This window comes from Misgurnus anguillicaudatus, chromosome 18, assembly GCF_027580225.2.
Source record: "Misgurnus anguillicaudatus chromosome 18, ASM2758022v2, whole genome shotgun sequence".
Lineage (NCBI taxonomy): Eukaryota > Metazoa > Chordata > Actinopteri > Cypriniformes > Cobitidae > Misgurnus > Misgurnus anguillicaudatus.
The window spans coordinates 18,213,774-18,238,365 of record NC_073354.2 but is presented as its reverse complement, the minus strand read 5'-3'; the positions used below and the strand labels follow the sequence as shown (position 1 = coordinate 18,238,365).

The 24,592-nt window shown below is 38.4% G+C and overlaps 1 protein-coding gene across 4 annotated transcripts in view; it reads right to left on the bottom strand.

Annotated features, from left to right (window-relative positions):
- Window positions 1-24,592, bottom strand: part of nek1 (NIMA-related kinase 1) — a 39,476-nt gene that overhangs the window by 12,162 nt on the left and 2,722 nt on the right. Inside the window, exons 5-31 of one of the 4 annotated variants that reach the window (XM_073855981.1) lie at window positions 23,516-23,599; window positions 23,332-23,399; window positions 23,144-23,230; window positions 19,586-19,640; window positions 19,024-19,224; window positions 18,811-18,883; window positions 16,734-16,888; window positions 16,410-16,475; window positions 13,885-13,944; window positions 13,669-13,714; window positions 13,490-13,572; window positions 13,181-13,404; window positions 12,613-12,732; window positions 12,400-12,502; window positions 11,352-11,417; window positions 10,759-10,842; window positions 10,472-10,549; window positions 10,250-10,342; window positions 9,981-10,150; window positions 8,987-9,053; window positions 7,055-7,295; window positions 6,368-6,508; window positions 4,523-4,681; window positions 4,210-4,425; window positions 3,985-4,090; window positions 3,753-3,829; window positions 3,318-3,526 (exon numbers count right to left, since the gene is read on the bottom strand). In XM_073855981.1, the coding sequence (XP_073712082.1) occupies window positions 3,318-3,526; window positions 3,753-3,829; window positions 3,985-4,090; window positions 4,210-4,425; window positions 4,523-4,681; window positions 6,368-6,508; window positions 7,055-7,295; window positions 8,987-9,053; window positions 9,981-10,150; window positions 10,250-10,342; window positions 10,472-10,549; window positions 10,759-10,842; window positions 11,352-11,417; window positions 12,400-12,502; window positions 12,613-12,732; window positions 13,181-13,404; window positions 13,490-13,572; window positions 13,669-13,714; window positions 13,885-13,944; window positions 16,410-16,475; window positions 16,734-16,888; window positions 18,811-18,883; window positions 19,024-19,224; window positions 19,586-19,640; window positions 23,144-23,230; window positions 23,332-23,399; window positions 23,516-23,599 (3,132 nt within the window). Of the gene's footprint in view, window positions 1-3,317; window positions 3,527-3,752; window positions 3,830-3,984; window positions 4,091-4,209; window positions 4,426-4,522; window positions 4,685-6,367; window positions 6,509-7,054; window positions 7,296-8,986; window positions 9,054-9,980; window positions 10,151-10,249; window positions 10,343-10,471; window positions 10,550-10,758; window positions 10,843-11,351; window positions 11,418-12,399; window positions 12,503-12,612; window positions 12,733-13,180; window positions 13,405-13,489; window positions 13,573-13,668; window positions 13,715-13,884; window positions 13,945-16,409; window positions 16,476-16,733; window positions 16,889-18,810; window positions 18,884-19,023; window positions 19,225-19,585; window positions 19,641-23,143; window positions 23,231-23,331; window positions 23,400-23,515; window positions 23,600-24,592 lie in introns of all 4 variants that reach the window. The other 3 variants (XM_073855980.1, XM_073855983.1, XM_073855982.1) reach the window with 3 other exon arrangements.

The following is a 24,592-nucleotide window of genomic DNA, read 5'->3' as shown; positions in this document are numbered from 1 at the left end:
CTGGGCTTTGGGTTCTGTGTTTCAGTATAAATGGTTGTTTGCAAGTTTGCAATTAGCAATGGCTAATTATTTATAAAATATAACCATTATTAAACACGCACACACGCACGCACACACAAATATATATACAGGGTTCTTGCAGGTTTCAGCAAGTTAAATTTAAGACCTTTTTAAGACCTTTTAAGACCATTATGAGTAAAATTTAAGACCAACACGACACATTACTAGAAGCATTCAAATGATCTCAGAAATTCTTAAAACGTTCTATTTTTATTGATTCAGTTTTAAAACAGATAATCAAAATACATGGAAATACATTATGCTTAACTCTATTAGACCGCGAGTGTTGGCGCCGACAAATTTTACCCATAGCCCTTTAGGAAGAGACTTCTGACAATGGAAGCCCAAAAATGGCTCATAGTGAGCCATTGAAATACATTGAGTTAGGGGCAAAGAGCTGTGATTTTTCTTAATTAATAGTCAAGAAATGCATTGATTTACAATATTTATACATCACACTAAAATGTGTAAGTAGTATTTTTATAAAATTCTATCAACAATGTTTTTTGACAAATAAAATTCACTAATATTAGATCAGTTAGTATGGTCAGCTGCTGGTTTGTGCCTAGTTTTACACTGCCTCATACAACTTTAAAGCTTTAAAATGCATCACACTCTGTAGTACGTAAGCTTATAGGGGAGGTTTCCCAGACATGGATAAGAGCTTTCCAAACTTGAAAACAATTTGCACTGACATATCTTAAAATACATCAAAATGCACACAAGTAATGGTTTTAGTAAGGCATGTTTATTCAAACTAGTTATATGTGTCATAATTAAACTAAGACCTAGTCCTGGTTTAAGCTAATCCCTGCCCGGGAAACCACCCCATAATGTTTAATGTACAACTGACTGTGTGCTGTGTATATATCTTGTGCCTGTTTATAAATATACAAAGAACAAAAGATCACTTTCAATTATTATTAATCCCTAAAAGCATTAATATATGCATTTTATTAATACAAGTTATTAATAAATTAATGTATTGCATTTAATTGAATACAGAATCACAGAGCAATATAAACTCTCCACCCATACGTTTTATGCATAAATATGCACTATATACTGCCATCAGGTTTAATAGCCTCTCTAATTACACAATAACGGATGAATCTGCATTAAGAAAATGAAATTTACCATTAAAAGCTGTTTGATATGTGCTGCTAACGTTATCCACTAAGACCGTTTCTCAATCCGAAGGCTGTAGCCTCCGAAGGGTCGCATTTCTTATTTCAGAAATGGTCTTATTTCAGAATATTAACTTTGAAATTAACTTTGAAATATTGATTATTATTCTTAGTTAATCCTTAATTGTTATAATATGCTTATGACTTGCGAATGTAATGCTCAGTTAACTTAAATAAACCAGGCGATGCCGTATGCAGCAGCCTGCCTATGCGAAAGGGCTCTGATCTACCGCTGTTTATTTAACCGTAACTCCTGAAGCATTTGCGCAATCAAAACGTTTGAATTGTTCCTAAAAAAGACAATTGCACTTTTTTGAAATATATGGTTTATTACGGTACTTTCTTGCTTTCCGTCTGTCAATCGCTGATGTTTGTGGAGAGCTGAAGGGAAAGCGCGTAAGGTTCAAGTGCATCGCAGCAAAGAGCAATATTAAAATATAAAACTGTGTAACACTAAAGTTGACACGCTGTTGGTGGCTCGTGACTCGACGGCCCGACTGTTTAAGTTGATTTTCAATAAAGCAGCATTGATTTTTGTTCGCTTCTGTGTCCTCTACGTTTCAGAACCTGGCAAATGCTCAGGTAAGCCACGGGCTTATAAATTACCCCGAAAAAGATTTTTGCTTATACAGAACTAAGTTTAAGGATTGTTTCTCGCCAAACCCACAGTAAACAGTCAGATCACAACACCTGAAATAGCTTATGGCACGATTTGCGTGGATTATGACAAAGGGCGGAACGTTTATTTTTAGAGACCCACCATCATACACTTTCTGCCTCCGCCACTGATTAAGTTAGTTCTTCAGCGTTTTAAAATACTATTTTATATTCTGCGGACAACGCTTTTTGGGAATGAAAAGAGGTAAGAAATTTAAGACTTGGGTAAATTAAATTTAAGACCTGGGATAAAAATCTGGGTGTTTTTAAGACTTTTTAAGGCCTTAAATTTAACATTCTGAATTTTAGACTTTTTAAGACTTTTTAAGACCCCGCGGGAACCCTGTATATAAAAGGTTTCCTTATACTCATCTGCTGTGATATATATGGTGGTGGCTTTTTCAGAGTTAGATCCTGAAGTAGTCAATTTTTAACAGCACAAATTTATAAATAACCAGATGCACTAAAACTTTCTCCCTTCTCTCCTACTTTCTATAAACTATTTCCACTCTCTTACACTTCTCAAACACATCGTCAACAACACATCGTTCCGCAACAGCACTTTTCCAAACACAGTGGAAAAGTCTCATATAAAAACAGCAACATTCAACCACCTCACTAGCTGGTGCACAAAGAACAGTCTCTCCTGTTCAGGGATAAAACCCTTGAGAGGGTTATTTTCTGTAAGGTTTCTTCATTCCTCTCACAAAACAGCCTGCCTGACAGTAATCAGTTAAACTTCAAAACCAGGCATTCAACAGAGACCACCTTGCCATCTCACCCTGAGGATCTGCAGCTGTTGAGAGAATCTTTAACTTCATATATTCATCTATTTTTCTTTCAACATTGAACCACCAAACCCTGCTGCGTTTCTCCACCCTGAGCATTGGAGGAGCTACATTCTACTGGTTTAGGTCCCGTTTCAGAGGTTGAGCTTTTAAAATGGAGGGGATGGACAGGAGAGGTGTTTTATGTTGACCTACTAAAGGGGTACCTCACGGTTCGGTACTTGGCCTCCTAATTTTCTTGATTTCTTAATCATTGGTCTCTACTATTTAGACAAATGTTTTATGATATTTTATAAAATACATTAACTTATCATACATTTTGTGTAATTAAACCTCAGCAAAATAAGATTGTTTTATGTCTTTCTTTGGGGGGGCACGAAGAGAGCAACCTACACAAGGGAGGGCACATGACAAAAAGTTTGAGAATCACTAGCGTAAACCAAAGGATTTACAGCCCAAGGTTAGTGCATCCCAATAAGCCTTTGATGGTAAATATTGCAATTACACAATTTGTTTCCCAAACGCATTTTGCTCCTTTGATGGCCCTAAACACAATAAGAAATACACTGACAAGGATTTGCACCCTGGATCCGCAGCCCAGTGGGGTTTCCACATTTATGCTCACCTTTGGGTTATTTGTGTCGAAGAGGCCTGTGGAAAGGCCGATGAGAAGTGCATCATCATGCCGGTGGGACTGCTGTGGAGAGACCGAGCCAGAGCGTGAGGTAACAGACGAGGAGTCTTCTGCCGAGGATTGGGCAGACAGGAGTGCCAACGCTACCGTGCGTCTGTGAGCTGGACTGCTGCTTAGCTTCACAAACAGAGCCTCATCAGCTACAGAAAGAGAAAGGAAGATGTCAACAAAATGATTTCCTTTAGTTAGTCTCTTTGACAATGAAGTATAATTTAGAATGGTGTTCTGGAAGCTTCTGGGGTTTAGCAAAGCTTAACAGTCAAATGAAGTGTAAAAGGAAAGCCTGAAGCTCTTTGATGTGGTGCATAATGACACGTTTGTGTGTGTGAGGGAGATAAGAGTTCTTAACAGTACACTTGAGACTACCTGCTGGTTCAGGCTGCTTCTCCTCCCTTTGAGGTATTTCTGCGCTTTCAGCTTGAATTGGTGTGCCCTCTGCTGGCCTAATACAAACATAACATTGAAATGATTTTAAAAGAGTGATTGCAACAGATGTTTATGGATCTTCTACAAATTTAGACAGGTTTGCTAAAATGTTTTTGATTTTAATAGGTAATATGGGCATACATGGACATATCTGGTACTCTTCTGTACTTACTCAGATGCTGGAATGTCATTGGTCCAGGCCTGCACGACTTCTGCTGGGGGATTTAAGGTTTGCGGAGAGGCTTCCTCCAGAACTACTGACTCCATATCATCAACCACTGGATGGGGAGAGAAAAGGTGTTTTGCTTGAAACTTTTAAACCGCGAACACTGCAGAAAGTCCCAATCTAAGAAAGTGTAGTAATATTACACATTCATATTCAGCACAGTACTCTCACCCTCTGTCTCACTTTCTCCAGACTCAATGTTTTGTATCTCATCTGGTTTTGGTAAGATTACTTCCTGACTTTTCACCTCTGTTGTGATTGGCACTGTTTCCTGAAATGTCACATCCTGTTTGGAATGGTCAATAGCAGGCTGGCATGCCTGAGTGAGAGGCACTTGATTGGCTAGTGTGGCATCTGAAGGTTCTTCAATGGGATTAAGGCTGTAATCTGTTAGAGACAGAAACAAACATGATCACACAGTCACACAGTAAGATGGACACTGGACAGATTACATAAATGAAAAACACTCTGATCAAAGACTTACCATTTACTGTGTTGTCACAGATGCTGGTGTGATCTAGTTGCTGGGTAAGGGACTGGAGTTCTGCTTTTTCCAACACCTTCAGAACCTCAGAGTCCGGGCTCCGCCCCCAAGCCTTCCTTAGCCCCTCCTCCTTTAATTCATCCATGCAAATGACCTCACCTACTGTGGGTTAAAATAAATATATGTTAATGCAAATAAAGACACATATTGTATGCTATAGGCACACAAAAACATGTCTTTAGGGTTTCTAAGCAAGGAAGATTTTAATAGTAGGCTAGTGAGTAATGTGTACGCTACAGCTATGTTTGAGTTTGTTGTCAAGAAGGTTGCTACAGAACGGTCTGGAGTCCCAATGCATAAACACCCTCCATGGATACATAGCACAACACATCAATTTAAAATTTATACCAGCAGGATCTAGTTTGGGATGCCAAAATATAAAAACAACAAGAAGAAAATTCTCTCTCTATCATAGACTGTCAAAAAATATGGACGTAATGTCCGTGACGTCACCCATTGGTTTGTACAGATCGTTTTTCAAGCTTAAAGTATGCGTTACCTGCCGTCGCCATCTTGGCCTCGCATCACCGCAAAACACTCACGGAAAACCGAAAAAGGGTAAAGAGGCGGGGCATGGGTGAAGCTGAGGTGTCTGGTTGCTGAAACCACGCCCGCCTAGCTTGATTCTAGTGACAGCAGTGGCCGTTTACCCCTCACTCAAGTGGCCACGCCCTTAATTATGCAGAAGTTAAGGCTTAATATAATTTAAACGGATGAGTTACAAACAAATTCACCCCCCTCAAAGTTGTCATGAAGGGCAAAATTAGCTATACAGACCAAAAACACTTTTTGTACCAGGCTGTAAACATATTATTTTCTACTGTAAAGTTGGGCATTTTTAACACGATGGTGGTCTATGGGAATTGACTCCCTTTTGGAGCCTGCCTCTAGTGGCCAGTCAATGAATTGCAGTTTAAGTCACTTCCGTATTGGCTATCTATCTCAAGACCAACCAAATTTTTTATTTATGAGAATATAGGGAAAATACACATTTGATCTCTTTTGATAAACAGTTGTTTTTATTTTCCTTGTACCGTATTTTCCGGACTATAAGTCTCTCCAGAGTACAAGTCGCATCAGTCAAAAATGCATTTTGAAGAGGAAAAAACATACATAATTCGCACTGAACTATACCCTTACGTTTATTTAGAAAATGATTTGACAAAATCCAAGCTGAAGAACAGACATTTAATCTGGAAAGGCAAGTTGTTCAACTAAACAATAGCACAGAACTGCAGGCTGAATAGGTGTCCGTACATGTTAAAGTAACATAAACTTTATTTACACGATACACAACAGCATACAAAACATACCTGGAATGCTGAATAGGCTAAATTAACACAACAAGCCAAATCAAGTTCAAAAAGGTCCCAAAGTCATTCCACATCACTGAATCCATTGAATTACATAAATACAGGAGAAGCATAGAGCGGACTCTCACGACTGTATACGGTAATGGTTTCTATTGGTTCATATGAAATCATTTTGACATATAAGTCGCACCTGACTAGAAGTTCCAGTACCCGCCAAACTATGAAAAAAGTGTGACTTACAGTATAGTCTGGAAAATACGATACTATAAAAATGAAATATTTAAAGTGCGAGACGTTTGTCAAGTATGGAACCCACATTCGAATGTGATCTCTGCATTTAACCCATCCCAGGACTTAAAACTGTCACTGCAAGTGATTTATTGTGCCGTTTCTGTTTTTGTGTCATACAACAGCCGGAAAACTTTGCATGACCCACCTTATCCCAAAAACTCAGGGTAATAAGAAAGAGCACCTGTTAGTTGACCTGCTGTATTAAGGCTTGTTTCTTCTAGTGTCTGCTGAGCCACGGACAGCAGAGGTGCACCATCATTCTGCCATTTCTTCCGGTCTCCACCAGAGGGAGCACTTGTCACTGGAGATGCTGCCTGAGACACTAAGATACAAGAGAACACAATTTGTAGGAAATGAAGAGTTTAGATGCAATTCCTTTAAGTGCATCTGACATGTTTTTTTGTAAATGAGATTAAGAGGATTTGAAGCAAAAGTATTTGATTAACGTAATGCAATTTTTTTGACAGAGGTGGCATTTAGCAGTATTTGCATCAGGGCGCCTCAAATTAACCTTATTTTACTTATTTATGCATGCTTAATGGAATTCCAGAATCTATGGCTATATTCATTAATTAACACACAGTTCAATCCATACAGATTGATCAATACACAAGTTAGGGGAAATGCAGTTCCAATTCACCTAAACTGCATGTTTTGGCCTGTGGGAGGAAACCGGAGTACTCGGAATAAACCTACGCTGACACCTGACCTAGCCAGGGCTCAAACAGGGTACCTTCTTGCTGTGAGGCAACAGTGCCTTCCAGTTCCTGCCAGTTTTTGTGCCTTCCCAAAAATGATCTTTAAAAATTGAGGGACTACACGAGAACAAAATCTATGAAAACAAACTGATGAAGTGTTGTGTTTGTACCTGCCAGAGTCGCACAGGTTTCCTCCAGAGTCTGTTCTGCTACAGAGAGCATGGGTGGAGCTACAGCCTCCCATTTCTTCCTATCACCACCTGTGGGTGGCCTTTCGTCTGTGACTGAATGTTGGATTGGTTGAGGAGTGGGACATGGTTCATTGCTACAAAGTGTGGAATGTTTCTTAGTATCTTCCTCAGGAGTCTGGACCTTCTGATTCAGTCTGCGGAGAATCTCCTTCTTTTCACCCTTTAAAAATAAAATAATAAAACGGCTCATCCTGGTTCTTCATTCCGATTGGTTGAAACGCGTTCTAAGCCGTGATAAAATACCCCGGTAACCCCACGGTTCAGACCGCTTTACAGAAGTATCACTGCGCCAATGTTGCTACATACTGATTTATAAAAATAATTCACCACAGACTTTAATAATTTTTTTATTTTTCTACATTTGCACATTTATGGCGATGTCCAGATAAATGACAATAAATATTGTTGAGTCATCTCGTCAATAAAGAGAAAACGTTCTCGAAGTTGTTTTTGTCTTAAATTGATATTTCCGCTATTATCCACTAGATGGCAATCTTACCCAACTTAAACACAGACGCATTCACTCGACACAACAGCGTTGTGGTGGATTTAGGCTATGTCCACACGAAGCCGGTGCATTCCCTATCCGATCATTTTTTTTCCTTGCTCTAAAAAAATTATCCGTAAACACGAAACCACTGAAACCGACTAAAAGCGGTGTAGTATATATGCCGGACCAGTATGGGCCGCTGTAATTCTGCCACAGATATACACTATACAAGGAGAAGAAGACTTTGAGCATGCGCATAACCAACGTATGGTGTTGTCCATTATCGCTTGTTGGTCACCACAATTGCATAGAAGCAATAGATTTTGCTGTAATAAAGCTAGTAGGCTTTAGTAGCTTCTGTAGTATGAACACGATCACATAGTCCGCCGTTATTGTTGTTGCTGTTACGTGTGACGCTTCCGACACGTGATGTGATGACGTTTTCGCTTCACAAAATATACGGATTGGCTGTACAGACGAAACCGCAAGGGTGTCGGTTTCAGATTTATCCACTTTAGGACCCGGCTTCAAAAAAAGCGGATTCAGTCTCCCAAAACGCCGGATCCGTGTGGATGAAACGCCAATACGATAACAAATTTATACGTATACAGTGATACGCGTCTCCATGTGGACAGCCCCTTAGCGTGACGTGTAAGTTTTGATGGCTCTGAATCTGATCTCTTACAAAAGTTCTTCACAAAAATGGAATTATCTCCGCTTTTAGCTGAAAATTTGAGAGGTGATAACTTATAAGAGAACAAATGAAGGTAGGATGAAACTTTTTTTTTTTTGAAAGCGGATGGACTGTTATTTCATTTGAAATTTTATGTTTATTTGAAGATAATTTTTCTGTAAGGCATTAAACTAAAACTGGGTGGCAACTTAAACAAAAAACCGCTGATGGGGAAAGAGTTAAGCATGCTTCCAAGCATATTTGATCATCACTTCAACAGTTGCACGATATAAATGTTAATGTATAAATTAAATTAGATGAATGTTGACTTATAAAATAAACACCACAGTCTTAAATCATATTTTCATCGTGTCTTTGCTGCGTCTTTGTTGGTTGGGAACTGCGCTCTGTTGCAGCCACACTTGATTCTGAGGAACTACTTTGTTTGGCGAAAGACTTGTTCGTAATTTGTACTAATATAATTACAACTTATTTGTGTTTTATTTTATGAAATCCTGCTATGTATATGAAGTAACTGTTTTATAAAAGCAATAAGTCCCGCGAAGCAGTGGGGTTACAGTGCATTTTATAACACCTAAGGGGGTTTTAGGCACTCCGCTTCGCGTCGTGAATACAATTATTGAATACAAACTTCATTCTACCTTGCATCTAAATATGCAACTCTCACCTGTACATCTGATGCTTCTGCTTTGAGAGCGTCCTCTTTTATAGGTGAACTCTGCACAGATGAAATCAAGCAAAAAATTAAAGGAATAGTCTACTCATTTTCAATATTAAAATATGTTATTACCCCAACCAAGAATTGTTGACACATCCCTCTATCATCTGTGTGCGTGCACGTAAGCGCTGGAGCGCGTTGCGACGCTTCGATAGCATTTAGCTTAGCCCCATTCATTCAATGGTACCATTTAGAGATAAAGTTAGAAGTGACCAGACACATCAGCGTTTTTCCTATTTAAGACAAGTAGTTATACGAGCAAGTTTGGTGGTACAAAATAAAACGTAGCGCTTTTCTAAGCGGATTTAAAAGAGGAGCTACATTTTATGGCGTAATAGCACTTTTGGGAGTACTTCGACTCGGCGCAGTAACACCCTCCCTCTCCCATTATGAGATGGAGAAGGGGAGCGGACTTTTCAGGCGAGTCGAAGTACTCCCAAAAGTGCTATTACGCCATAAAATATAGTTCCTCTTTTAAATCCGCTTAGAGAAGCGCTACGTTTTATTTTGTACTACCAAACTTGCTCGTATAACTACTCGTCTTAAATAGGAAAAACGTTTATGTGTTTGGTCACTTCTAACTTTATCTCTAAATGGTACCATTGAATGAATGGGGCTAAGCTAAATGCTATCGAAGTGTCGCAGCGCGCTCCAGCGCCTATGTGCACGCACACAGACGACAGAGGGATGTATCAACAACTCCCAGTCAAGGCAACAACATATTTCAATATTGAAAATGAGTAGACTATTCCTTTAAAGACGTTAAGTAAAATAGTGGTGCCACTATCATTTTCAGAAAACAGAAAAATGAAACTATTATTACTGATACAGATAATGTATAATGGTATTACTGCAAATAATTTAAAGGAATACTTTGTAAAAAAAAAAATCACGAAATTGCTGTTCTGAGTGAAAAGCTTCTTAGTAAAATGGGCGACTAACCGCGCCCACGTCCTTCAGAGCAGCAGTCATGGAGATAGCTGGAGTGGTGGGTTTAGAAGAGGGCGTGGCTTTGGAGACCTCCTCCTGGGGGGTGGGGTCAGGCTGCTGACTGGGAGTGGCTGCAGGAGGTGGAGCTGCAGCAGGAACCTTTACTCCTCGTGCTACAAGATGGAAAAGAGCAAAATATAGGTGAGAAACGATAATCAATAAGGTTGTAAACATCAAATATGATGACTGAAGCAAGACTAAGGAAGGAGAATGATATACATGATCCTCCCATGCTTTCTTCTCTCTTTCATATGCTTCTCTTCTTTTCTTTTCAAGCTGCTCCTTGAGCACGGCGGCACGAGCTTTTGATTGGGCCTTTAAAGCAACAAACACAAAGCATCCATACTTCACGTATTAATTGTTTGACTGCTTATAATCAAAGCTATACATAAAGATACAATATAAATGTCAGTCTCATGTATATCAGAAGAAAAAATTTATCACCTTTAAAGCCTCAATCTTTCTTCTCCTGAGGACTGCCTCTTCACATGATTCCTGACTGTCTGATCCATCACTGTCATACTTAAAGATAATGTACAAAAATAAAATTTACCAATTTACCTAACATCTTCATTTTTTTGTTTACCAGTACAATGAAAATAATGTGATTAGAAACAAAATGAGTAAATGAGTAAATGTATACTAAAACTGCTGACAACTTTGTCACTTTTAAAACCAACAGTTGAAAACCGTTTCAACTGAGGGCATGAATGTGAGAGTTTCATACGTACCTTTTCTCCTCTGAGGCGAGCTTTGATCTGCTGACGTTCATTAAAGTTCTGCAGTCTGATCTGCCGGAGCCTCGACAAGTACTCCTGAAAAATACACAGATCACATGACATCTGTTTTTCCCTTTGCATCCTTCTAACAAATATGCAGACACAAGAATATGGCCAAGACACAAACAAAAACATGAACTGGTGAATTGATGTAAAAAGAAACAAGGCATTCTGGCTGCAAAACCAAGAGCTGAGCAGTTACAGCAGATTCATTAATAAGCGGAGGAATTAGATGTTCTTCAACAGGAATCCGGAATTAAGTCTGTGATTAAATTCACGTCTTTAAGTAATTCATTAGAAAATGTAGGATTTAAAACAAAATGTGTTAAAGCAGGCAAACATTCACAAAAATACACATAAAAATCAAGGGTCATTTTGGCAGAAACATGGTGTTGGGTGAACTGAAATGATGTACTGAATACTTGCATACACAAACATAAATTGTGCAGGGAGGGAAAGATAAAAAACTGGGGGTTTGCGATGGGGGTTTCAGGGTCGACAAAGTGGATGGAGCAATAAAGTTCAGTTCCAGACTGGACTCATACCTCCTCCTCTTTGTTGACTTGGGGTCTCCTGCATCGGGAGATGACGGCCAGGTTTTGCCGGGCCCCCTATTCACCCATTGGTTCAACCAATATTACAAAAGCCACGTTAATAAATAATATAATATTGATTACTGACTCCAAAATCCAAACACCCCCTGGCTGATAAAGGCTTATGGCTATGATGTTGAAATGTGTATTAATGCATAAAAGTGTATATTTCAATGTTTATTGCATGGTCCGATGTATTTCCTTTGTAAGCCCCTTACTGTAACAGTAATTGTTTTTTTAAAGGGACAGTCCACATTTTTTTGCAAATATGCTAATTTTCCAGCTCCCCCAGAGTTAAACACTCGATCTCCACCATTTTGAAATCCCCTCAGCCGATCGTCACGTCTGGCACTACCAATTTTAGCATAGCTTAGCATAATCTATTAAATCAAATTAGACCATTAACATCGCGCTAAAAAATAACCAAAGAGTTTCGATATTTTTACTATTTAAAACTTGACTCTTTTGTAGTTACATTGTGTGTTAAGGCTGACGGAAAATCAAAAGTTGTGATTTTCTAGGCAGATATAGCTAGGAACTACACTCTCATTCTGGCGTAATAATCAAGGAGTTTGCTGCCGTAACATGGTTGCAGCAGGCGCAATGATATTACGCAGCGCCTGAAAATACTTTTCAGAGCTGGGGACTATTTTTCGGCACTTTTAATTTTCCATCGGTCTTAGTACACGATCTAACTACAGAAGAGTCAAGTTTTATATAGGAAAAATATCAAAACCCTTTGGTTATTTCTTTAGCGCGATGCCAATGGTCCAACACGGATTCAATGGATTACTCCAAGCCACGCCAAAAGTGGCACCGCCAGACCCACAGATCGGCTGAATGGATTCCAAAACGGCAAAAATCAAGTTTTCAACTCTAGGGTAGCTGGAAAATGATTTTCAAAAAAAGTGGAGTGTTCTTTTAAATATTGTTAACAGAGACCTGTATTAAATTTGAGCATTTCTTTAACCAGAAGAGGTAGAAGTAAAAAAAAACATACCAGCTGTCCCTCTGCTCTGACTTTATTCAGCATGGCTTCTCTTTTCCGCTGTAGAAACTCTTCCACCTGGTTACCCCTTTCTGCTGCCAACTGACCTCGTAACCTAAAGACATAATGCAAGGAGTGATCACATAACTCCATTTAAAAGGACATTTATAAACAGACAAGCACATTTAAACACATTCACATGCTGATGAAACACAGTCAACTGACCTAAAGTCGTTCTTTAAAATCTGCTCATTTTGGAGACTTGCTTTCCGTGGTTCTCTCTTGATAACACCCTTATCGGGAATGCAGACATGACCATTCAGTTTCTCTGAGTCTGCAGGAATCCTTTAACCACAGTAACATTATATAGAGGTTAACATGATCATTTACCTTCTTTTTTTTTAAATAAACACAAAATAGACCCAACAGACTTGGGAGAAAAGTCTAAATAAATTGTGTGCCCATATTGCAGAACCACAGTGTCTAAAGTCATTCAGATTGTGAGAGCAGAATATAAAGATAAGAAAGCAAGAAATCACAACACGACTAAAAGGGCTCATGTTGCAACCACTGGTTCTAAACAATTATATTAATCATTAATAAATAATCAGTGGGTTTAGTAGCAGACACAAATACCAAGACACTTGAAACATAGTAGGTGTGATCGGCTTTACGCGGCACAGCAGAATTGCGAGGTACTTTTCATATGCTTGGTCTGTGCAGCACCGCATTAGGTCGAACATGCCTAGTAATTTGACAAATAGATTTTTTTTTCTTTCATTTCTCATCTGACCTTCCATTGTCCCCTGAACACTTGCCGCCTTCACCGGCACTATCTTTGTGTGTAGGTCTTAATGGTTGGTCATCCACCGAGTTGTCTACAGGAGCTCTGCTGGGAGCGGGGAAGGGACCTGGAACATGGGGTGTGGCATGGGCAGGGCCAGGCAGAGGAGTGGGGACTATTCCAGGGCAATGAGGTGCTCCAATGCCGCCACCCCCCCCCCCACCAACATGAAACTATAGGGATAAAAGTGAAAAAAACAACAACATGATGATAAATGATAAAAAGACATTTTATCTGCTGAACTAGAGAGCATTGTACCTTTCGCTCAGGACTGCTGCCTCCACTAGAACTGAGTACAAGTTTCCAGCCCTGTTCCCGAGCACGGTTGAATCGGTTCAGCTAAAATGACAAATGTCAAAGTTTTTTTACACGCTCAATAAAACTAGCGTCACTTATTGTAGACACTTATTTACAGATGGGCATCAATCAGTTCAGCTTTTCCCTCTCAAATCTCTTCATCTGAGCAGCCTTTAGTAACAACATCTACAGAGAGAGAAAAACAATTACTGATGCACACTGCCTTCATAAAGAGGCTTTTAAATGGCTTTTTACCCAAGAGACATATCACTCAAATAGCATCTCTCTCTTTAATGAAAGCATTAAGGCCTTACGCTGAACTTTATATCAACAGCTGTACAGAAACAAGAGCTCACCTGTTCTCTTTGTTTCCTCTCTCTCTCCATCATCTCCATCCGTTTCTTCCTAACTCCTTCCTGAAAAAGAATAATGTGTGACTTTTTAGGCAAACAATAAGCAGCATTTCCTGAACCAACGGATGCACAATTTGTTTTAAACGAACACCACAGTGATGAAAAATAAATGGATTTGTCAGTTTCAAACACATTTCGATGTCCATATACAGTGGCACCAAAACGTGTATGGATTAAAATGAATGCAGTTTTCATTGCTTTTAACAGAGTAACAATACATCAGATATGCTGAGATGGGTTCACCATTCCCACAACCCTGCAAAAAAAAAGTGGAAAATGGACGGACGGATACTCTGCTTTATAATTCGATACCCAATAAACTTTCTTTTCTGAAACATTTGATTTGAAAAGTGTATATGAAGAGTTTGGATCCAAAACGCAATAAATCCATTTTGACTAATTTGGGTAATAATGTGTTTTCTATACCAAGAAAGTGACAAGATGAAAAAAGCTATTTTCTGTTACAAACTTTCACATAGCATCTTTAGGTTATAATAACATTAAAAAGTCAAATCCATAATTTGACGTTTAAAGATTTATTATAAAAACTGATAATTTTTTCCGCAAAATGCAATAAATGCATGAAAAGTTTCTTTTTTCAAAATGCTATAAATCTATTGAATTAATATATAAATGTGCATTCATCTCTGCCATGTTATATTCATTTAGTTGACTAGTGGTTTACACTGATTTAAAAAAAAAAATTACATTAATGGAATTAATCAAAACAATTACTTTGTCATATTAAAAACACTGTCATTGCTGCTGTCATCCTTGGGATGCCGTCGCTGAACTTTTTTGACAGCGATCAGCTGATTTTTGTTGACTTCCAGTAAAATAATGTAAAGTTTTTCATACGATCCGCTGGGGTCAATGTGTTAGCATGACAGAAGTTTGATGCTGTCGTGTGAGAACAAGCAACAGCCACCATTTTTCCTTCTTCAGAGTGCCTCTCACGTAAATTATTAGATTTTGATGGCTTACGTTTCTTTCAAATCACAGAAAACCATCAAAAATCATGTTTATCAATGCCATCAAAAGTATTATTTTTTATTATTATTATTATTTTGTTTTTGTTTGTTTGTTGATCATGTAGTACAAACTAGATGAGGAAAACTATGCATTGCGTGTGTAACCAAAGCGGCGCCCTTATTGTTTACAATGCATGGAATGGTGCGCTGTGATTGGTTAAGCGGATTTATTGCATTCTGCTGAGGAGGAGGATTGGCGTTTATCGTGGTTTGGAAAAAAGGGAGAACACAGCGAATATCGGATTTTGCGTAAAATTACGAATTTTTGATTTTGGTGGCAACTCATTTTTTTTTAAATGGCATTTTTCGCATTTTAGAACCAAAATCTTGTTATGTACATTTTCCTTTTAAACAAGTTGCCATTTGGCTTGATAAAATAGTATGTTGTATGATTTGTATGTGCGACTTTATATTTCCAGATTTTTAGGGCCACTGTATATTCTTTAAAATTCCTCAATAAATAAATATAAAAAAGCAGCAAATAAGAGTTGCTGAACCAGATCCATTCAGAAGGTGCTGTACAGCAGGTGTTATGAACACTGAGATGGTAAAAGTTTAATAAAGAAGGCAGAGGGTCAGAAATGTAGACACCCATCATCTGATAGTCACCAAGGAAAAACAAAAAAAGAAAGGAAATAACATGAAATAGGCTCAGAGAAGGGGCTTTTTAGGGCACCTACTATGCAAAATCCACTTTTACAAAAATGTGTGTTGGCAGTGTGTGAACATAACCACCCTAAAATAAAATCCACCCAGTCAGTTTTTAATACTCATTAAACCAAAGAAGTCTCATTAGACATACTATTTTTATTTTCTTATTAATGTGACATTACACTGATAAAGCCACGCCCACAGCCACTGATTGACAGTCCTGCAATTACCATACATTTTTTTGTTTCACCCTCAGCGAATTGTATGCTGTCTGTCATATCTCACTATTGAGATATTATAGTCTCAGACTGTTTTCACAAGAATCAGATCTATTTTAACTGAAAGTGCTCATTGTCTCTTTTAATAAGAGAGTGAGGAGCACTGTAGCTCAATTGCATTTAAAGGTACACACACAGAAAAACAGCACATTTTTGCTCCCACCCAAATTGGGGCATTTTGGACATGCTATAATAAATGATCAGGGTCACATAATGATTTGTTACACTAAGTTTTCATTAATCTACTAAAAAATTACCTAACCTTTTACCTGATTAGGATAAATATCTGTCTATCTCTATATCACCACATCATCTCTTTAAACCCTGTTCTAAATGGGTTTTATTAGCAGCACTCAGGGTATCTCAGGATGTTGGGATACAAAAGATAGGGCCAAAAATAAACTGATGTAGTACAGAGAGTGGATTGGTGCAGGGGTGAATGTGTTAAAAGGAGGAGGGCTGGGTGTTAGAACAGGAAGCTGTAGATAGGGGGCACTGTCTGAAATACCTCATGCTTCCTTCTCTCCTCCTCCATTCGACTCACTCTTCTCTGAACTGGAACATGAGGGGCAGCCTGGACAACAACATGACACCAGGAGCGAGGATCAGAGGTCTCTCGCTCTCATATGTACAGTAGCAGAGCCGGAAAACAACCAATATACATATGACACACAAACACAGTATTGTTGCCCATGCACAAAAACCTCAATACCTCAATAACCCTACCAACATGCAGACGTATCTGGTGGCCGTGTTGGTAGAAAACATGGGGATGGATTAGCCAATGGAATTCTTGGTGCTTGCTCTTTGCCATAAGGCTCGGGCATCTCACCTGCTTGAGTTTAATTGGTTTCTTTGCTGGGTCCGGGACTTTCCTGAGAGCTTCAGATGGTCTCCGTACTGTTAAAGGCACTCCATATTTGGCAGCTGGTTTGGTGATTTTCTGAGCTGGAGAGATGGGGGCGGGGCCAGGGGCGGGACGTTTGGCTGCAGAGTGAAGAGCAAAGAGATGTAAACACGTACACTGACCAGAAGTTGTTCATTTTTAAAAAGTCAAGATATTAAATGTGTTGTAAGTATCTAACACCACAGACAAATTTGGTATTTGCACAAAACAAAATTTGAACAACAGAAAAAACGGCAAGTAAATAATATACGTTTCTTTGCTCTTATGCTGCGTTTACACCAACCGCGTTTCACGCGTCAAAATCACGTCGAAGGCGCCTAGTTTGCCGCTTGAACAGTTTGAATGCATTCGCGCATGTAGAGCGAAGTAGACGCGCGGAAAAAGCAAGCATTTGATGCGCGTTAGAGGAAAAATCCGCCTCTTGTGGGAGGGGCAAGTGCTATGTGGTTGTCTGTTTGCAGGATGGCTGATGTTGATTGTGCATTTATCGAGAGAGTTACCGGTTTGTATTTAGTCACCTTACTATAGGGCAGTGGTTCTCAATCCTGGTCCTGGAGCCCCACTGCTCTGCATATTTTGTGTGTCTCCCTTGTTTAACACAGCTGATTCAAATCATCAGCTCATTAGCAGAGATCTCATTGTCCATCAGATAAGAGAGACATACAAAATGTGCAGAGCAGTGGGGCTCCAGGACCAGGATTGAGAACCACTGCTATAGGGGGAAAATAAACGGCGCGGGTCGATAAACGTCACGTGACTCAAAAGTGAGATGTGTATTTACAACTTACCAGGTTGCCCAATGTCCTCACTGACACTCTTCCAAGCGAGGTCCCTTTTATTCCTGTCTCTATAGAAATAAGAACTTGTGTCGTATAGCTCCGGGTGATTCCTCACAGACAATATCAAGCCGTCATGCTGAATGAGTGACTCCGGGCGGGGCTGCCGCCACAGCAGCAAGCAGGCTCCTGATTGGTTAACGCGAGCGAAAATCCGCCAAAGTTCACATTTTTCAACTAGGGCGTCAGCCACAAATTCGCGTAAAACGCAAAATGCACAAAAAGCACTATTTGCGCGCACCGCGTCATACGCTCAATTTGCGTAAACTAGACGCGCGAATGACGCGGAATTGCGTCTACCGCGCCGAGCCAACCGCCTCATCCACGCGTCGACGCATCTTCACATTGACTTAACATTGAAATCACTCGCGCGTGACGTGACGCCTTTACAGTAGGACTACATGTTAATAAAAAAGCTAAAGTACAGAAAGTAGGGATGCACCGATATGGAAATTTTGGCCAATACCAATAACCGATAACTCTTTAAATTTGGGGGGCGATAACCGATATCTATAGGCCGATAAATATTCATATTATTTTCACAATGAAAAACTCGCAGACCGCAGACATCTTGTCTTTGCGCTAGACTAGCATACTCTTCTTAAGCCCGCAACACGTGTCATCTTCGTGCTATGTCACAGAAAGCACTAATCAAAAATCCACATGGCCAGCAATGAGCAAGTGAAGTGGTTCAACAAAATAATCCATCATTTATCGGCTTTCTTTATCGGCCTAATTTTGCTATCAGACCGATAACCGATAATATTAAAAATAAGCAGTTATACGATATGTCGGCCGATATATTGTGCATCCCTAACAGAAAGCAAATAGCATGCAGCTACACTGCAAAGCGGTTTGTGAATGTGATTTTTTTGTGTAGTTAAATCTGCTTTTAGATGAAGTTGAAACAGAACCATTATCAATAAATAGTATAGCACAGTGGGTCTTAATCTAGGGGCCATGGCCCTCTGGGGGCAGCGAAATTGTTTGAGAACCAAGCATGTTGGCAACATCCAGCTTTATGTGTATATGGGGCATAAGAAAACTTTAATATTTATTTTAAAGGTGATCGAGAGAGCCATTTAACTATATTGCAACTTAAGTGCTTGATTTTTTGCTGAAAAGATGCTAAAATTGAAGCATATAAAGCAAGAAAATGTGTTTACCTGGTGCTCCCTGGGTGACAATAGGTTTAGGAAAATTAAGGTGAGGTGAGCGGCTGAATTCCTGAGCAATAAGCTGTAACACACAAGGGAACAATAACAAACTTGAGTGTCTGGAGTGGTATGGGTCTGAAATTAGATGCAAGTGTTATATAACACATCTGAGTCATAATGTACAGTACAAACCGACTGCTAAAAATTGTGTTCATCCGTCACCTGAGGAGTGAGAAACTTGTGAATCCTGCGTGCAAGAAAAGGCTTGTCCAGAATGGCAGAGACTGAGGGTCTTTCCCTTGGGTTGCGTTTAAATAGCTGGGTTAGGAGAAAGCGCAGATCTTGTGAATAATGCATTGAAACAGGCGGGTAAGAACCACGAATGATTTTCAGCACCAGGTTCTTCATGTTTCCTGCCTCAAACTGCGAGAAAGACATAAACCAAAATGTAAACAAAAATATATTCCTTTAACAGATAAATCACAAAGCCTACAATGATATTAAAGAGAATTTAAAAAATTAATCTAAAGTAGGAATTCTTTATAGTTATGTTATAGAGTATAAAATATGGGTCTCCGCCAACATTTCATTAAATAATGAAAGATGTGAAGAAAGAGAGAAAAAGATGAGATCTACATTCACAGAGAAATAAACAAGACATTAAAGAGCTGATTCTTTTTGATCATTCGCACAGAAAAGGCACTCTTAGGCAAGAAGCTGCTCATACACTTCAAAGCTCAATGACACTCTTAGGCAAGAAGTACAGAGAACACAAGGTACTTACTGCATGCTTAAGCGTGCACATTTCATATAGGACACATCCCAGGGCCCAGATATCACTAGGGTGAGACCCGACAGGATGAACAAGAGACAGACAGAGACAAAAACGACAAGGAGAAAGTAGGACAAATGGATAAATATTGGGGTATAACATGTGCAGTACTCGCATGTACACATGCAAATACTTAGACACAAAAAAACCTTTAAAGTGATCTTAGAACTTCAAATAAATGTTCATTTTGCATAAAACTATGCCAAGTAACTGTGGCGTCCAGTGACTTCTTTCTAAAGGGAAACCATGTATTTAGCCTGTCGTGTGTGACTCGTCATTTCAAAATATATGTTCGGTGTGTCATTTTTAAACTTATATGCATCACGTGTCATGTCAAAATACATGTCTGCTGCAGATGCATCGAATGGGTTTATGATATAAGAGACGCTTGCGTTTGCCAGATGCTTTTATCATAAACCCTTTTGACGTGTGTGCAGCTGGTACGCATTTTGAAATGATGGTTCACATGACGCAACAAACACATTTTTGAATTTGCGCCCCTCAGAAGAGAAGTCACCGGCCGCCAGTGGTGTAGTCTACGTGATACGCAGGTATACGCCGTATACCCACTAGAAATTGTCAAGGATTTCCGTATACCCACTAAAAATAGCTTGAGGATGCGTAACAGCATGGTTTTCTGACATTTCAAACTTTTAGTCATAATTCAGATCAAAAGCACTGACCAGTAGCATGCTACACTTGCTATTTTAGCGGGTTGAACTGCATATATATTAGGCTATATATTTGGTGTGTTTGAATTCCTGCTGAACTGCGCGATCCGATTCGCGTATGAAATCAAATTACCATAGCGGCGCGAAAGTGACTGGGGAGCAGTGTGGCACCAGAAGAACCCACATGCGAGTGACAGCAAAGCAGACCCTTTGGTGATGTCAAAGTACCGCGAGAGCGATTCAAAGCAGATTTCTCCATGTGATAAATGCAATCGCTCTCGCGGTACTTTGACATCACCAAAGGGTCTGCTTAGCGCCAAATGAAGTTGAACCTGCAGTGTAGCTGCTCACGCGACACTGTAAACAAACCATGTGAAGTGAACGAGCTGCTGCAATATAAAATCCGGAGAGTTAACAACGCACATGTGAGTAAACAACATTTAAAACATCAGTCCAGTTTATTAGTTTATCTGGAGGTAAGAATCCAAATGCAATAAAATAAGCCCGTAATTATATCCTGATGGTTTTAGCTTTCAGCATGTTTGCTTGTGGTTCATAGTGTTAAACTTTCCTTCTCTGTGTTAATTTATATATCTACGTTCAAGATGTATATGATCTTAAACTTCTGTGAGGAAATTCATGTCTGCGTTGATGTTCAGTTCAGACTTGCAAATTAAAGATCATTTTCTTCACTTTGGTTTGGGTGTCTAATATTAGGCTACATGATGGTCTTGTAATAATAATTAAGTAAAAGCCTATTTTCATTTTTAGACACTGCTTGTTTTATATGCATAAAATAAGCTTTTATTTCAATGACTATGCAAATTAGAGTTAATTCATGGTCATCTTAAATGTGTATTAATTAAAAACATTTACACCATTAAATTACACATGGTAATGTTATCAATAGTTGTCATATAATAGCTATTGAAAGAGTGGATATTTTTTCTCCTTCAATGCATGTGCTAGCCACGGATTGAAGATTGGAAACAGTTTATTTAATTTTAATTAACAGTTGAGTAACTTTTGGCCCTGAGTTAGATGTTGATTAACACTAAACCAGTCTAAAAATCCATCCAGTTTCCCCAGCTATAAACCCATTGACTGTTAAAGTCTTTTTTTCTTATAATAAACTGACATGTTTATAACACATTCAGTTTATTTGTTTATGAGTACACTTTCAGAATGATCTATATTACATGAATATCCATACTGTATGCATCTGTAAGAGTGGTGGTGCTTATCGGGTGTCACTCTGGGACGAGTGAGCATAAGGGTGAGAGGGAAAAATCACAGTATACTCACTACAAAAATCTAGACTACACCACTGCCGGCCGCCACTGCCAAGTAAGATGCTATGTTAATTTGGCCAATGTTAATTGATGCTAAGAGAAGGGTTCTTGGGTTCTCCAGGGTTAAATTACACGCCACTCATAGAATTTATACCTTGAAAGTCACTTTGGATAAAAGTGCAGCCCAGTGCATAAATGTAAAAGCTTTTACACACAAATTACAGATAGTGTGTCTGGGATTTGTCCAGGGATCATTTTGTTTTAGTTCATTTACTGAAATCTGTTCACACATACCGTAAAGACACGTGACATCAGGATGCGATGTCTAATGCAATTGTAATGATGCACATGGTGGAATTTTTCCAAGTTTGCTTTTTATCTGGGATTTCTTTCTCAAGAAACCATGCACATGCACGTGTTGTGGTTCAAATCGCACATTTCAGTTTAAGCTTTGATCATAAATTATAAATATATCAACATATATAATATCCCATTGCTAGTAGTTTATTTAACTAAGTTTGGGAGGAGCATGGTCATATGATTCAACCAATCAGTGCGAAGACACCACTCTATATATAGAGAGGTCTCTATATATATATATATATTAACATTGATTTTCTCAGGTGTTCAAATACTTATTTGCAGCTGTATCATACAAATAATTAGTTTAAAAAAATCATACATTGTGATTTCTGGATTTTTTTTAGATTATGTCTCTCACAGTGGACATGCACCTACGATGACAATTTCAGACCACTCAATGATTTCTAAGTGGGAGAACTTGCAAAATAGCAGGGTGTTCAAATACTTTTTTTCCCTTACTGTAATTCACCAGCAAAACAGAATAGTCACGCACTCCTTAATGATCTTATCATAAACAAAAATGCACATGCGTAGTTTCCCTAGAGAGAAATTAAGGATATAATAAAAAAAAAACTTCAGATTCTTGGGACAAATTCAGGACATGTTCTTGTTCACACAAATGGCACTCTGAAATGTAAACTTTAATGTAAACTTAAGTGTCCTGTGTTTATCAATGGTGCCTGAGAATATTTAGACTATTTAGATTAAATTACATACAGTGCCAGAATAGCTTCTTTAAGATAAGTAAAGCAATAATGCTGGTATCAGAGATACAGTACTGCTAAACTTTCTTTTAAAGGAAAAGTATTTAATAAATTTATATCAATTAATCATAAAATGTCCCCAATATGTCACTAGACATTAAGAAATCATTTTCATTTCAAATACTTATATCACTGACAACAGTGGTCTGGCCAGGATATTGTCATTTAAAAAGTGGACTTGCAGCCCTCAACTGATGTTTATGTTGTCATGTTGTGTATTGGCCACCAGTTGGGTGATTGCAGTACCAGTTTTAGCCACAAGTTTTGTTATTGCAATACCAGTTTTGGCCACAATCCTACATACTGTTCCTTTAAATATCTTAAATAAATAATCTATGATTTAGCAAACTGTACATGACTATGAGTTCTGCATTTCCTGTGCTGCCCTCAAACACCCATCTGGGTCAAAACCATAAGTACCTTTTGTTGTTATATGGTTTATTTTCACATATCTCTGGTGACAGGTAATATGGTGTGCCGATACAGGTCCTCGCCAACTCTACAGTGCTGCAAACATAATCAAATCGCTATGAGGGGAATTATAATCACATTCAATAGGGTGTTTGCATAATCAGTTAGAAATGACATGTAGTAGGACAAAATCTTGCCTGTTTAAAACTCTGGCGATTCCAAAATCACCCAGCTGTACTGTACCATCTTTGGTCAGAAAAATATTCTTGAAGACAAAAGCAGTAACTATGCATTAATATCATATCTCAAAAGAATACCGTGGATTATATTTTAACATTGTACAGTGTCTTACAAGCATTTGAAAGTAAGAGAGATCTTTACCTGTGATTTAATGTCCCTGTGTAGGATTTTGCGGTCATGCACATGTTTAAGAGCCAAGCAGATTTGCACCAACCAGTCAAGAATCTTCCAGGAAACAACAGATTGATCATCAATACACAATCTCAAACATCTTGAGTTGATTCTTTGTTACACAAATGAGTGTCTGTTATTTATCAACTTACAACAAGCTTATTTAAAATTATATGATCAATAAAAAGTGTTGTATACCATACAGGTATGTAATTTTCATATGTGACCCTGGACTACAAAACCAGTCATAAGTCGCACATGTGTATTTGTAGCAATAGCCAACAATACATTGTATGGGCCAAAACATCAATTTTTAATGCCCAAAATTATAAGGATTTTAAGTAAATATCATGGTCCAAAAATATATTTTGTACATTTCCTAATGTAAATATATGTTATTTATTATTAGTAATATGTATGGCTAAGGACTCATTTTGACAACTTTAAAAGGCGATTTTCTCAATATTTTAACTCATTCCCCGCCAGCCTTTTTTGAAAAGTTGCATAGATGATTTTCACAAAAGTTTCACAAAACGCCTTCCAGGAAAATTTTCTTCTAAAAATATATAAACATACAAATATGTTAAATGAAAGAACACACCCTCTGCTTACAAACAAAACGGGAAAATTTATATAAACTATAAAGCCTATAAACTCTTAAATATGGGTATTTTTCTTTAAAAAATACTTTTTTTTAGCAAAAAGCTGAAATTTTTGTGAAGGATTTTTGTAAGAGATCAGATTCAGAACGATTATCAAGAGTTTAAAATTAGTAAATACTGTTTTGGCTCCAGATTTTTTATAAATTGGGTAAGTCCGCCATCTAGTGGATACTTTGGTATTGCAGATTAACATAAAAATTCATCAGGAACACTTTTTTATGCAAATGTTTTGTCTTTAAGGTGGGGTCCTTTGGAAAAGGAAGTCGGGCCGACTACCAAAACACACTTGTAGCCATTGTTGCCTGAGTTGCGTAGGTGTGGGACGGGTCTATCAAAAGAAGGTCCAGATTCTATTGGGGTAGGGGCGTGTTTGTTTAGGTGATTT